Genomic DNA, 14,527 nt, shown 5'->3' with positions numbered 1-14,527 from the left:
GTCACTAAATAAATTTTTGAAGTACATTTATATATACTAAATATATTTTTATTTGTAAAAAGAAATAGAAAAATAGAAAATTTTTGTATTATAATTTTCAAGTGGACAATATAGGAAATTTTATTTTGAAAAGAAGATATGGATGAAAAAAATCTCACCAAATATACCACAACAAATCAAAATAAAAATTGAAAGGGTTTTCTTCATGAAATTCTGAACGGGCTTGTAACTAGTAAACTTAGCCGGCCCCGCAATGTGTCATTTAATGAATAATAAATATCAATGACTTATAACTAGTAAGGTTGTATGTCTTGGAGGCTGGAGCATGAGATCAGACAAATATAAATGTACTCTCAAGATTGAAAGTGCGAAATGATCTCTTTTGCATTCTCTTTATATGATAATATTAACAACTTTTTCTTTTTTTCTTCTCTGCAAACACTCGTTAAAAAAAGTTTGACCGATTGGTAATTAAAATGTGATCCAAATTAATGGTCTATTTGAATAAAATGATTGTGTTAATTTGTTAACAAGCTTAATTTAAAAATTTACATCGTTGAATAAAATGTGTTTAAATTATAACTGTCACAATATATGTTTATATTTTATTTATTTCTCGATCAAACTTTAAATTATTTATTTTAATAAATAAACATTATTTTTTAATAAAAATTTGGTTAGTATTATCGCCAAAGCTTTTTAAATGCATCAAACTATATTATTGCACTTGGAATATTGGCAAATTATAAATTGAAATTTTGGTTTTATTTTTTTGAATCATCATAGCAACTCTTTAGCTTACTTTCAAATGGTTAATTGTAATTATGTGTATTGGATTGGAATAACTGTGTTTTCTATAATTAATTTCGCTTATAAAAAAATAAACATACACCATAGGCACCACGTTATTAAAAATATTACGCATAATAGAAAATCATTTTTTGAACCCAAGAGCACTAGGACATATAATATAATATAGATATCTTGAAGCCTAACTAATTGTAATGTGTCTCACAACTAAAAAGTAAAGTAACACTTTCCAAGTTAATATTCCATATAATCAATAGTTGTTTGGTGTTTTCCATTGAGAAATCACAACTAAAGAAAACTCACCGTGCGGTTCACGCCTGAATCAGGACGAAGTTCAGATATTGCAGAGACAAATTCTTTCCCATATTTAGTGGTAAACAAGTTCTTGATGTGCAGTAAGTCTGGTATATCAGAACATCTAGGAGCAGCAAAAATTATACTTGCAATGGCTTCTCGCAATTCCGACGGGCATTCCCTATTATGTAGAGAAGGAAGGCTTAGAGTTTGATTAGTAAAACAGTTTGCTCAAAAATTGTACAAAAAAATGTGTGACTGTTTGAAAACTCAGACTGAAAATAAATATTTTCAAGACTAAAAATGATTTAGTGTGTGGTGTACAATAAATACTTACTAAATTGAAATAAGTGAATAAGTGCTGAAAATAATTCAAAGCATGGGATATCAGTGAATGCCTTTTGCCTCAATAAAATCATTTCAATCATATATCCAATGTTGCAATTAGGAGTGGCACGTCTTTCAGTGTAGCCAACATCAACATACGCATACAACACAAAATGCAAATAACTTAATGGCTGCATATGTACACTGAGATACAACACCATATTGTAATCATCTCAATATTGTGTATTAAGTATTTAAATATATATGTGTGATAAAATTTTTAAGTTTTGTCCTATGCCTCATCTCTACATCTGTTTTGCCTATGACCATTTAAAAATCAAACATGATGGAACAAAACAAAATCCCTCACTTCTTAGCAAATCAAACGGACCATATTCAAGTACACGTAAATTATGTCTTTCCTCCCTAAAGTTTTTATCTAAAGCAATTTCAATGAATCAAGTTTAAAACCTTCAGAAACATATATTGTATCCCTTTTGTACCCTCATGAAGATCCAGAAACAATGTATTCACAAACAATTTAGTTTTAACTGAAAATTGAGAAGTCTGCCATTGTGTACTCTGGTTTCTTCATCCCAAATTTGCCAATAGATTACACAGCCTTCCCAATGTTACTTTTTCTATGTGTTGAAAAAAGAATAGCTACTTGTAAAATATTGTGAAGCAGGGAGATACAGAAAGTGATCACTCTGTTTCATATTTTGGTAAAATTGCATTAAAAAACTTCACCAAGCTTGACTCACAATTAAAAGGCAACAGATGTTTGAGGATATAAGGAAAAACACAATGTAATTTGCACGGGAACTGAATTTCATGTAAGTTCATCAACAAAATAATACACACAACGTCTAATAAGAACAAACTATAAAGACCTATGGACTTACTTCTGGCTCTCAATTATAGGCACACGTGCAAGGACGAATTCACAGAATAACTCCAATATTTCATATGCAGCCCATATATTTTGTTCTCGTATAATATGTTCCACCTATTTAAATCAAAACAACTCACAAACACACAGAAATTAAAAATAAAAAATAAAAAAAAAGAGCCAGTACGTAGCAGCCAATGACCAAGATTTGAACGACTACCCGAATTCTAGCAATCAGCTCTTGGCCAGCCTGAAAAAATTGAGATATCTCCTTTCGCATTTGTTTGAGTTGAATATCTCGCTTGTTTTGTAACAGCTTCATGCGTGAAATTGCCAGGTTCAGGCATGTTTTGCTACCAAAGGCCAAAATGTAAACAATGAAAGAAAAAAATGTTTTTTACTGTTTGGTACAACATACACATCAAGAATGAATCTGGAGAACAATCTGTTAAAAACACACTCAATTGATCAACTTCTAAAGTATATAACACAACATCTTAGCATTCACAATCACATCAAGATATGAAAATCATTGGATTGGCGGTGTGTTTGACTAAATTGCATGTGACACTGTGATTTTGTTGAATCTCCTAAGTGTAGTTTTTGACAAAATCACGATGGCATGCCGTGATTCCTCCAAACTCACTCTAAACATGTAGTAAGAAATAAGAATCCTATCTCTTTCACAAAAATAATAACTCACACAGTAATAAGACACAATAACACAAAATCTGAATGAATATACACATTGGATTTGAAAAAACCTAAAAATATACCTACATAAATGTATTTCAAAAGAGTATAACAAAATCTAAAGATTCGGAATAGAAATTGGATTTTGATGCAATAAACAATTTAGTTATTAATTGAGCAAACGTATGATGGGGACTTAATTAAGAAACCTGTAATCGGAGTAATTGACAAACTCAAAGCATAAATCCTAAAATTTGAAGCTCCCTAAACCCAAAATCGGGTAGTAAAAAATGTGTATAATAATAATAATAATAATATACTAAATAAAAAAAGTCCTATATATATAAATTTCTATTAATAAATGTTTGATCCAAAAGATAACAAACATAAATAAAAAATATAGAAAATAATTCTTAACATAAACAAAAAAATCTCATAATTTTGTTTTTTGACAGCAACAATCATAGAAATTACTAACTTCCCTATGATCGATTATTATAATTTTAACTATTATAAAGCTGAAAATAAAAACTATTATAAAGTTGTACGTAAAATATGAATTTTTTCTTGTAATAGTCGTAATCAAATTCAATTTTATTTTTCTTAATATTTTTTTATTCCGTTTGGTTCTTAAATTATACAAAAATGGTGTATTTTTAATTTTTCATAAGGACAAAAAAATAAACTATTTCATCATAGAAAAAGTACGTATCAATATACAAATTAAAAATAAATAAAATTTAAACAGATACTGAAGTAGATATTCATGGTATTTGGTGAGATCAAAAATATATCGAACCTTAGTTTTATTCTTTATTAAAAAGATGTGGAACATCCCAAGATTGCTTTAGTTATAAATAAACATGAAATAAACTAAAATACTTTTAGATAATTATCAAATTGATTTGAGATTATTTTATTGATGGAACAAAATAAATAACAAATTGATATTTAAAATATTTTAAAAACAAATTGAAAATTTAATAAAATTGTTTTGTAATTATTTCAGTGATAGTTTATAAATAATTTATTATGTTTGAAGTTAACCGAAGATGTAAAAATATAAAAGTTAATAACTATTAACCATTTATAAATACAAATATATGATTTGATTCACAAGATAAAAAGTTTTACCTTGTCAAAAAGAAAAGTGTTTGATATTATATTTGAGTCCTGCTTTCTTTCATTCTCAGTCTCTTTTGAGAAAAAAGAGATGCATAAAATATAAAGTTAAAATTGATATGTGCCCCTAAATATCATAATAAAATTCAGAAATACATTCCAACAACCTATCATTATTATGGACAGCTGAAATTCTTTCATGAGGTTCACCTTCCAAAATTCCATCGTTATATGATGACGTTTGTAGGGGGAGTTGTGTCTTGACAATCAAGATTACAAAAATGTGTTGTTTTATCCGCTACTTGAGCTAAGTACATTGTAGCAACTAAAGCTTCCAAAGAACTCTTATGGATGAAGAAATTCCATGAGCTAGGCCTCAAGCAATACAAGTTTTTATTATTATGCGACAGTGAAAGTGTGGTCCATCTTAGCAAGAATCTGACTTTTAATACAAAGTCGAAGCATATTGAGGTGTGGTATCATTGAATACGAGATGCTTTGGAAATGAAGTCATTTTCAATGGAGAAGATTCATATTGATGAGAATGATTCAGATATAATATCAAAGGTCGTGTGTATGTCGAAGATGATAGGTTGTAGAAAGAAAGTCGACATGATTGAGCAGTACATTTTCACTTGAGTCGTGAGAGGAGATTTGTTGGGTAGGCTCACTCTACAAGTGGAATCCACCAATTTTATTATTATTATTATTATTATTATTATTATTATTATTATTATTAAACAAAAAAAAAAAAGAAGAAGAGAATTGAACAACTTTGGGTTAAGCCCATGCGAAGAAAATAAGGGTTTTTGATATCCTTAGTTAAATAAAAGTAGCAACAGTGCCAAAGAAAGAAAATAGAAGAAAAAGCGACGACAACGAGAGCAGAACAAGAAAGGTTTGGTTCCAATGGTAATAATAGGTGTGTAGCAAACATGTTCTGTTTGATCTACAATTTTGATAAGTTATTTCTATTACCGAGTTACTTTAAAATACACACTTTAGTTGAAGGTTATAAGATTGTTGTTATTGTTGATTGATGTTTTCGTTAGTAGGGATACTATAGTGTGTCTATTAATTATTATAGTTGAAGTTTTTACTCTAATAGGTCACATGGTTTTTATTCTTTCAATTTGACAGAAGTTTTTCACGTTAAAAATTATATTTGTCTCATATTAAAATAATTATCTATATTTTTACCAACGTAATCTTGATTAACTCCTTTAATATCTATTAGAGTAATAACAGTCTGTTTTAACACAAATTTTAAAATTACTTCCAAAAAGGCCTTCGTTGCATAGAAGAGGTTGAAGTTACTTTTAAAAATATTAAAATGGTTTGAACAAGAAGGTGTTTGGTTGAGTGAATTTAAAGATTGACAACATAGTGCAAATAATCAATAATCTCGATTTTGTTGGCAGCGACCTCTAACTCATATGTGAATGATGAATTGAGGAAAATTATTTCACAATATCTTTAATAACAGTTAAAATATTTCAGGAATTCCTATATGTAAGACAAAAAATCAAATTGAGATGTTGCATAATAATAGGAGTTTTGTGGAAGTGACATATGCTATTAAAAGGTATTTTGAAGACACGTTTAACGATCCTTTAAGGGTTAACATATTCTTCATGAAGTAGATCGTACTTTCTTAAAGACTCGTTTTATTGAAGATGAAATTTAAAAGGTAGTTTGGCTTTGTGATGGCATTAAGAGTTTGAGAGTTGATCATTTTGATTTTAATTTTAATTTTATTTTTTTGAAGGAAATTTGAGAGATTATAAAGGAGGATGTAATTGTATTTGTTGAAGAATTACATTTTAATGTTGTGGTCTTTAAAGCAATAACAACAATATTTTTAACTCTTATTTGAAGATTGACAATCTTAAAATGATCTATGAATTTAGACCTTTTTATTTGATCAATTGTTTGTGTAAAATTATACCTAAGATATTGGTTGTAAGATTGAAATTCTTCTTAAAGAAAGTCATTTCTTCATGTCAATTGATGTTCCTCCTAGGGAGGCAAATTCTAGATGAGATAGTTATTGTGAATCACCGAATGATATCATTGATCTTGCAAAATAATGGAAAGATTAATGTTTATTATTAAAGGTGAAATTTTGAAAAATCTTATGATTGTGTTAGCAGAAAATGTTAAAAGGTTAAAAATGTGGAAAGATAGGTTTCAATCTATTGAGGTGACATTGATCAATTCAATAACTTTTTACATAATTGATTAAGTAAAACAAGAATATTTATTTAATTTTCTCAGTAATATATTTCAATCCTACTTCTTCTTGATAAATTTATTTATATGTATTTGTTTTGAAACACGATAACTTTTAATTCTTTCATCTATAGAAAATTTCAATTGTCGTTCATAAAAGTTGCAAATTATAACATCAAATCGATCTCATAATATTGTAATTATCCCACAAACAAACAGAACTAAGACTTGGACCAAGAGTTGATATTTCACTATCAACAACGAGACACAATTTATGTTCAAATTTTTATTATTATTTATTTATTTTAATTTTAAGGTTTTATACAGTAATATTTTTCGATGATTAAAACCTTTTCCTTCTCTTGGTCATAAAAACTAGAGTTAAAACTTAGAATTCTCTAAAATTATCAAATTTTAATAATATATATGCATGAGATCATAAATTCAAAATTTGTAAACCAAAATAAATTCACTTAATTTATTAAAATATGTTAAAAAATTTAATCAACTAATTTTCTCTATAATTTTTACTAAAATTTGACTAATATATTACAAGATCAATTATATCTTTAATTAAAATTTAACATTTTCTCCCTACTCAAGATATGATTATAATCTCATATAATCCTTTGAATTTTATTAAAATGTCACTATATTCCCAAAACTTCTAAATTAAAAATTATTCCACACCTAAAATAATCCTTAACCCCCAAATATTTGTATGGCTATTATTTTCGCCTTGGACTTTTGAATTGATGTGATATTTTACCTTTTGATCTCGATTTGACTGTAAGGTGCTGCTCTAACTTTTACAGGCCCAGCCAGAGTGGACTTTTGCCGTTCTCTAAAATATTTGACTGATCCAATTGTATGTATAGTACGTAGTTTAAGTCCAACATCAAATTCGAAGCTCCCAAGTTGCTGGAAAATAAATCCTCTTCGGCCTATAACGAGATTATCCAAAGGAGAAGGATAAACATAAAATACGATCAAATCATGTAACAAGTGACATTTCCAATTTAGCAAGTCTTTCAACACTAGCATTTTTTTCGTGAAAGGTGTGCACAAGCACAAATTGCCATTCCATAAAGAAAGAATGAGTTGGTGACACTCCTTTTTTAATAAATTTCAAGGTCGATTGAAAATTAGACTCACAGATATAATTTCTGAAACCACGACTCCAAGCAATATAAAAACCATGATAAATAGGTTGAAGTTCCGCATTAATATTAGAAGTGAAACAACAACTTCTACAAAGCCGTTGATCCAACCTCCAAAAGAGTATCTCAAAAGACCATTAAAATCGAATCGCTTTGAATTACAAACGATGTTGCCATCAACGTATTTAAATGACAAAATTACTATTGCAAAACATTTAGATAATATTTTTCTAAATTAATTTATAATACTTATAAATTAACAAAAAAATATAAAAAAATTAAATAAATAATTTATATTTTTAAAAATTTATTGTACTAAATAAGCAATTTCAAAATTTAAAAAAAAAATCATAAGTATCTAAATAATTTTATTTTATATGTTAGATATGTTAAATAAATATATAATATATATTATGTAAATGACAAAACATCTCTTGTAAACAACTAAAAATGTACATTTAAAAATAAAAAAATAAATTAATATACATATCCTTATAGTTTTGAATAATAATTTTTTAAATTATATAAAATTATAAAAATACCATTATGATAAAATTATACACAGTTTTAAAAGTTAATTATTAATTTTAATGAAAAATTATATTATTTTTATTGATATTTAAATTTTATTAATTTTCAATTTTTCATATTATAAATTATAGTATTTTACAAGGATTAACATATTAAATTATTGTTTTTACTCTATCATACTAGTTTTCTAACTCAATTCATATATAAAAATATTTTTTAACTAGAGATAATATATGATAGTGTCTTAAATTAATTAACTTATCATATTTTATAAGTCCATCAAACGTTAGATAAAGTCAAATATGATTTCTACTATTTTATCTTGTCTTTTATTATTTCTATCAAATGAAACTTTAATTATTATAAACAAATAACTTTAAAAGACGCCCTTAATATGCACCCAAAAATATGGTGCATCCGATAAGCTAATTAGCAAAGTTTTTTTAGGCAAGACCTAATCAACAACCTCATCAACTTAAAACTTGCAGCACATATGAATTTTTTTTATATAGTCTTTTCCAAAAAAAATTAATATACTCCATTTTAAAACTAAAATATAAAAATGTCCTAATTTTTTGAGTTTCATGAAATTGTTTTAAGATAGTGATGTCACTAAATAAATTTTTGAAGTACATTTATATATACTAAATATATTTTTATTTGTAAAAAGAAATAGAAAATAGAACATTTTTGTATAATAATTTTCAAGTGGACAATATTGGAAATTTTATTTTGAAAAGAAGATATGGATGAAAAAAATCTCACCAAATATACCACAACAAATCAAAATAAAAATTGAAAGGGTTTTCTTCATGAAAATTTGAACGGGCTTGTAACTAGTAAGCTTAGCCGGCCCCGCAATGCGTCATTTAATGAATAATAAATATCAATGACTTATAACTAGTAAGGTTGTATGTCTTGGAGGCTGGAGCATGAGATCAGACAAATATAAATGTACTCTCAAGATTGAAAATGCGAAATCATCTCTTTTGCATTCTCTTTATCTGATAATATTAACAACTTTTCCTTTTTTTCTTCTCTGCAAACACTCGTTTGAAAAAGTTTGACCAATTGGTAATTAAAATGTGATCCAAATTAATGGTCTATTTGAATAAAATGATTGTGTTAATTTGTTAACAAGCTTAATTTAAAAATTTCCATCGTTGAATAAAATGTGTTTAAATTATAACTGTTATAATATATGTTTATATTTTATTTATTTCTCGATCGAACTTTAAATTATTTATTTTAATAAATAAATATTATTTTTTAATAAAAAATTGGTTAGTATTATTGCCAAAGCTTTTTAAATGCATCAAACTATATTATTGCACTTGGATTTGGCAAATTATAAATTGAAATTTTGGTTTTATTTTTTGAATCATCATAGCAACTCTTTAGCATACTTTCAAATGGTTAATTGTAACTATGTGTATTGGATTGGAATAACTTTGTGTTTTCTATAATTAATTTCGCTTATAAAAAAAATAAACATACACCATAGGCACCACGTTATTAAAAATATTATGCATAATAGAAAATCATTTTTTGAACCCAAGAGCACTAGGACATATAATATAATATAGATATCATGAAGCTTAACTAATTGTAATGTGTCTCACAACTAAAAAGTAAAGTAACACTTTCCAAATTAAAATTTGACTACCGGTTGTAATTAAGTATCCTTGTTGCTTGACCCTTGAACAATGGAACAAACTATTGTTGGATTTATAATGCTTAATTAAAATCAATTAAGAATGGCCCACCTAAAAAGTAATCATAGTATACACATACACACAACTTGCAAGAAAATTTCAGATAGTTGGGCGGGCGGGCGTTCATTGCATGATACTTTGGTTCTAAGTTAATTTTTGAAAATATTAAATATCACTAATCCTTCATATATAGGAGTACCAACTAGCTAGTGTAGTAGAGTGGTCCATGTATCTCACCTGATTTTAATGCCTATATACATCTCATATTAGGTAATGTCTTTTTTCTTCCTTTATAACCATTTCAGGTGTGTGTAGGGGAAGGAACCACTCAGCTGGTAGACAAGACATATATTGTTTGTTTTTGCCATATTTCACAAATCTATGCTGCTCCAAATCAAGAGGCAAAAATTTGGTTTCAAATTAGAGTTACATCCTAACCATCTAGTTAACTCTCTCTCTCTCTCTCTCTGTCTTTTTTAATTAAAAAAAGAATATTTTAGTTATGTTATAAAGAAATGCATATATATTATATATATATATGAGGAGGTAGCTAGCATCAAAAGCAAGCAAACAAAGAATAAAATGATGAATGAGATAAAATAAGAAAATCCAAAGCAATTACTTTAATTGATACACATATATTTGAAAAGGACTATGTATATGTAATCTAAGAGATATAGCAAGTTTTCAAAGAATAAAACAACAAATGTGGGGTTGAGTCTATCTCAAACTTAGATTGCAAAAACCCTAACGATAGATATTGATAGCAACCTTTCCATGATGCAAGTCTAAGTCCCCTGGGTAGAATTTTACACCCAGAAAGGAGGCATTCAACTATTGTGGACCATACATGACCTGTTTCTCAAACATGTCCCCCCTCTTTTAGCACAATAACCACGCTAAAATGTCTACGTACTACCCTTATGTCTTGTCTTCCTTTCTTTCTAATATAAATGCTATCTTTCATTCTTAGGGCAACCCAGCTTTAATGCTCCATTATATATTTTATGTACTACACATTTTATTCATTGCCATCCTATTCCTTACAAAATATACTATTTTCTTTTCAAATATTATTTTCTTTTATTCACTTTAATTCTTACCATATAATCGATCCATACATTTTGTTGTTGACTCTAGGTCAAAAATAACTAAATCAACAGGTGATATATGATGAATGTACAGTATAGTTATTAAATAAGTAATAATACTATAAAGGTAATACATATAAACTTTTAAGGGCAAAGATAGATATATATTAATTGAAAAATAAATGAGTAAAAGGGTACTCAATCTCAATAGAAAAGGTAATATATATTTCTTAATGCTTAACCCAAGAGCACTTTAAAACAACTAAAGATTGAGTTCAAAAATAAGTTTCGATGAATTTTTCGGTAGAATTCAAATTTAAATTCTATTAAAATAATTTTATCTCAAATTTTATTTATCAATCTTACTTTCATATTGTGGAAGACCATTTTCTTTGGGAATAAGATTGTTAAGAAATAAAACACTTTTTTTTAATAATTATATATCTTGAGTGCTAATTCTACCTTTAAAATAAAACGATGTTAAATTTTTGGAAAAATAACTTTAATTTTCATTATAATCCTACTCAACTCAAAAAATTAATATTTGCCGTTTTAATTTTAAAATACACAATTTACATTTATTCTTTTAAAATCTTAAATCAATATTTGAGTTAACGAAAATCAACATATTTAGTCAAAATATAGAGAAAATATATTGATTTTGTTTTATGAAACATTCTTTTATGTTTAAGATGTGGAGATAATATTAAGATTTGTTTGGGCTTCCTTTTCATCATTTGATTTCTCAAGTCTCAACCAAACCAGACGAAGCTAGCTAGAAACTAGCAAGTATCTGATTAAGCTATATAGCAACTCTTCACAAATCTCTCTCTTTTTAAAGTCACGAGAAACCACTGTCCCAATATTGCTCATTCAATTTAGTGTGTGTGTGTGTGTGGAGAGATATAAGAGAGAGAGAAAGAGAGAGAGATTCGAGAGAAGCGTGGCAGAGGAACTGATAGAGAACTTTCAAAGCTCTTTATCTTCTACCATCACTCAACTAGCCTCTATATTGCAGTCTCAAACTGAAAGTCTCACAAATATTTTGTAATAAAAAAGCTTTAGATTTTATCTTCCCCTTCTTAAAGAAAAGAGTGTTTAATTATCTCATATCATATATTTATTTTCTTTCAAACTTTCTGTCTCTCTCTGTCGGTACCACCATGTAGGTCTTCCCCCACTATACTACTACACCTTCTTCTTATTCTTTATTATTATCTTCTTCTTCTTCTCTTAACTCATCAAACTCTCACTTTCTTTTTCTATTGTTCCTTTTTCAGGAGACCAGAAGGAAATCCATTAGATCTTAACAATTTACCTGATGAGTACACAAGAGATGGTAAACAAGTCCTTGAAGACATCTCTCCACCCGGTAATTTAATGATCATATAATAATTTATATACACTAAAAAACATATATAAAATTTGTTGAATATTATATTCCATAATCCCATACCATGAAAAATTAATACTACTTTCCAAAGGAAACAAAATTGAACACTGTCATATTTTGTCATCCTTGTGGTATATTCTTTGACCATGAAACAGTACTCAATAATTACTACATGTATTTTGATTTATGTGTGTTTCTTATTAATTGGTTTGTAAAACATAGAAGAGAAATAAAAAACAAAAAAGATGAAGAAATGGTATATATGGGTAATTGGGAAAGGGGATTGATTAATTAAGGAAAAGGAAGGGTGTCATGGAAGTTGCTTAAATAGGATGTTGTTGGGATGGATGGCAGGTTGCAGGAAAAAGAAAAACGGCGGGAAGGATGGAAAAGATGAGTGTGGGAAGGTCTATGAGTGTAGGTTTTGTTCCCTCAAGTTCTGCAAATCTCAGGCTCTTGGGGGACACATGAACCGTCACCGCCAAGGTTTCTCTCTCTCTCTCTCTCTCTTCATTTTTATATTTTTAATATGGAAGCCACTACTAGTTGTTGTTAATGTGATTTGGCCATCATCTTGTCATTTCAAACACAAAAAGTTGTGAAATTCTTTATTTTGATTTGAGAGGGCCCTTGTGTTTGTGTTTATGTTTGTTTTTGTTATTTGATTTGATTTGATTTGATTTGATCTGATGGATGCAGAGAGGGAAACAGAGACGCTAAACCATGCTCGTCAGCTAGTCTTCCGTAACGATCATAACATCACTCCACAACCTCCCTCTCACCTAGGGTATGTAATACACTACTTCCTTCTTAACTTTCTTTCCTCTACATTCATATTTCCTTTCAATCTCTTCTATAAAATAGTACTAACATGTATATTTCCTTACAATATAATTGTTATTTTGTCAAATATACATACAATAAAGGCGTCACAAAGATTTCATCAAAATTATTGTGAAATGAAAGATGCAAACTTCAATAAAATTTTGTTTCTATTTCTGTATGAATAGCACTAAAAAAATTACAAGTGAATAAAGATGTAGCAATGTTTGATAAAAATGAGTGATATACTTTTTCAGATGTTGTCCACCACAGATAGCAACAGCAGGCTATATTCCAGCAGCAAATAACATGGGAGATCCAACAATGCCACTAAGATTCCCAAGATACTTCTCCGCTTCATCCTCCTCAACTCACATTCCACCACCTCCACCGCCGCCACAACAACCGTATCTCTACTCTTCACCTTCACGCCCAGTGTCATTCGCACCACATTTGATTCCTCAGCATCCAATGAATGACTACCACGTTGGTCACGTGATGAATACCAGCCACCACCAACAATATGGAGGACACCACTATGTTGCGGGTGCAGGTGGAGGTGAGTCTAGTAATTACACGTGCATAGGTGCACCGGTGGGACAAGGTTTTCCGGGAAATGGAAGAGGGTTGGTGGAGGGTGGTGGTGGTGGTGGTAAGGAAGGGAATCATCATCATCATCATAATCATCATCCGGAAGAAGGGTTGAATTGGGAAAGGAGCTATGCAGGAGGAACACAGCATCGTTTGGATACAACTTCATCGATCAATCGGTTTCAAGATGGTTTCTAATGAGAGAGTGAGAGATTCTTTGTGAGATTGTGTTTATTATTCAGAGAGAGAGAGAGAGAGATGATAACTAAGTGACAAATGGGGTGATGATGAGTCATGAGGTGAAAGAGAGATGTGATCGATTTGGTTTTTATTTTGGTTTTTAGTTGTTGTTAAAATTTCTACAGTAACTTGGGACAGCTTTTGAGATCATTCACACGCTCAGCTACTTTGGCTTGGAGCTGTGGGGAATGCTTGGGATTTGTGGATTCATTGTTAGGAAGGAGGATAACAACAAGTTCCATATCAACTCAACTCTTTTTCCATTTTTCTCTTTTCCTTTTGCTTGCATGCCAAACCACCCATTCCTTTTCTTTCTATCTTTTCTTAACTATAACAACTTTTTTTGGTATCAAATATAAAAAAAAAATTAAAAAATGAGTCAATATAACAGAAAGAATAATATTTTTTTTTATATAATAATAATATATAGGTGTGTTTGTCTTGTTATATTTTTAGGTTTATTTTATGTTCTTTTATTTGTGATTAGTGGTGTAAATAAATTAGATTAAGTTAGACTTTAAACTGAGTTTAGTCTATTTTGAAAATGTTGTGATTGAGTGTAATTTTTAAATTTCAAAGTACTAGAAGACATGAAATTATGTTTAAAAGTGTAT

General features: G+C 28.6%; 2 protein-coding genes across 2 annotated transcripts; one reads left to right on the top strand and one right to left on the bottom strand.

Moving 5' to 3' along the window:
* Positions 1-1,025: 1,025 nt before the first annotated feature.
* On the bottom strand, positions 1,026-3,310 carry LOC101497733 (uncharacterized). The gene is made up of 3 exons (XM_004497031.4): positions 2,544-3,310; positions 2,337-2,440; positions 1,026-1,285 (listed from the first exon to the last, which is right to left on the bottom strand). Exons 1-3 carry the CDS (start codon positions 2,643-2,645, stop codon positions 1,099-1,101), a joined length of 393 nt encoding a protein of 130 aa, XP_004497088.1. The 5' UTR covers positions 2,646-3,310; the 3' UTR covers positions 1,026-1,098.
* An 8,297-nt stretch (positions 3,311-11,607) lies between these two features.
* Positions 11,608-14,176, top strand: LOC101497400 (zinc finger protein JAGGED). The gene is made up of 5 exons (XM_004497030.4): positions 11,608-12,032; positions 12,148-12,239; positions 12,615-12,746; positions 12,960-13,047; positions 13,340-14,176. Coding segments are annotated over exons 1-5 (846 nt in total). The 5' UTR covers positions 11,608-12,030; the 3' UTR covers positions 13,872-14,176.
* Positions 14,177-14,527: the final 351 nt, after the last annotated feature.

Source organism: Cicer arietinum, chromosome 4 (genome assembly GCF_000331145.2).
Source record: "Cicer arietinum cultivar CDC Frontier isolate Library 1 chromosome 4, Cicar.CDCFrontier_v2.0, whole genome shotgun sequence".
Classification (NCBI taxonomy): Eukaryota; Viridiplantae; Streptophyta; class Magnoliopsida; order Fabales; family Fabaceae; genus Cicer; species Cicer arietinum.
This window is presented reverse-complemented; position numbering and strand designations above follow the sequence as displayed.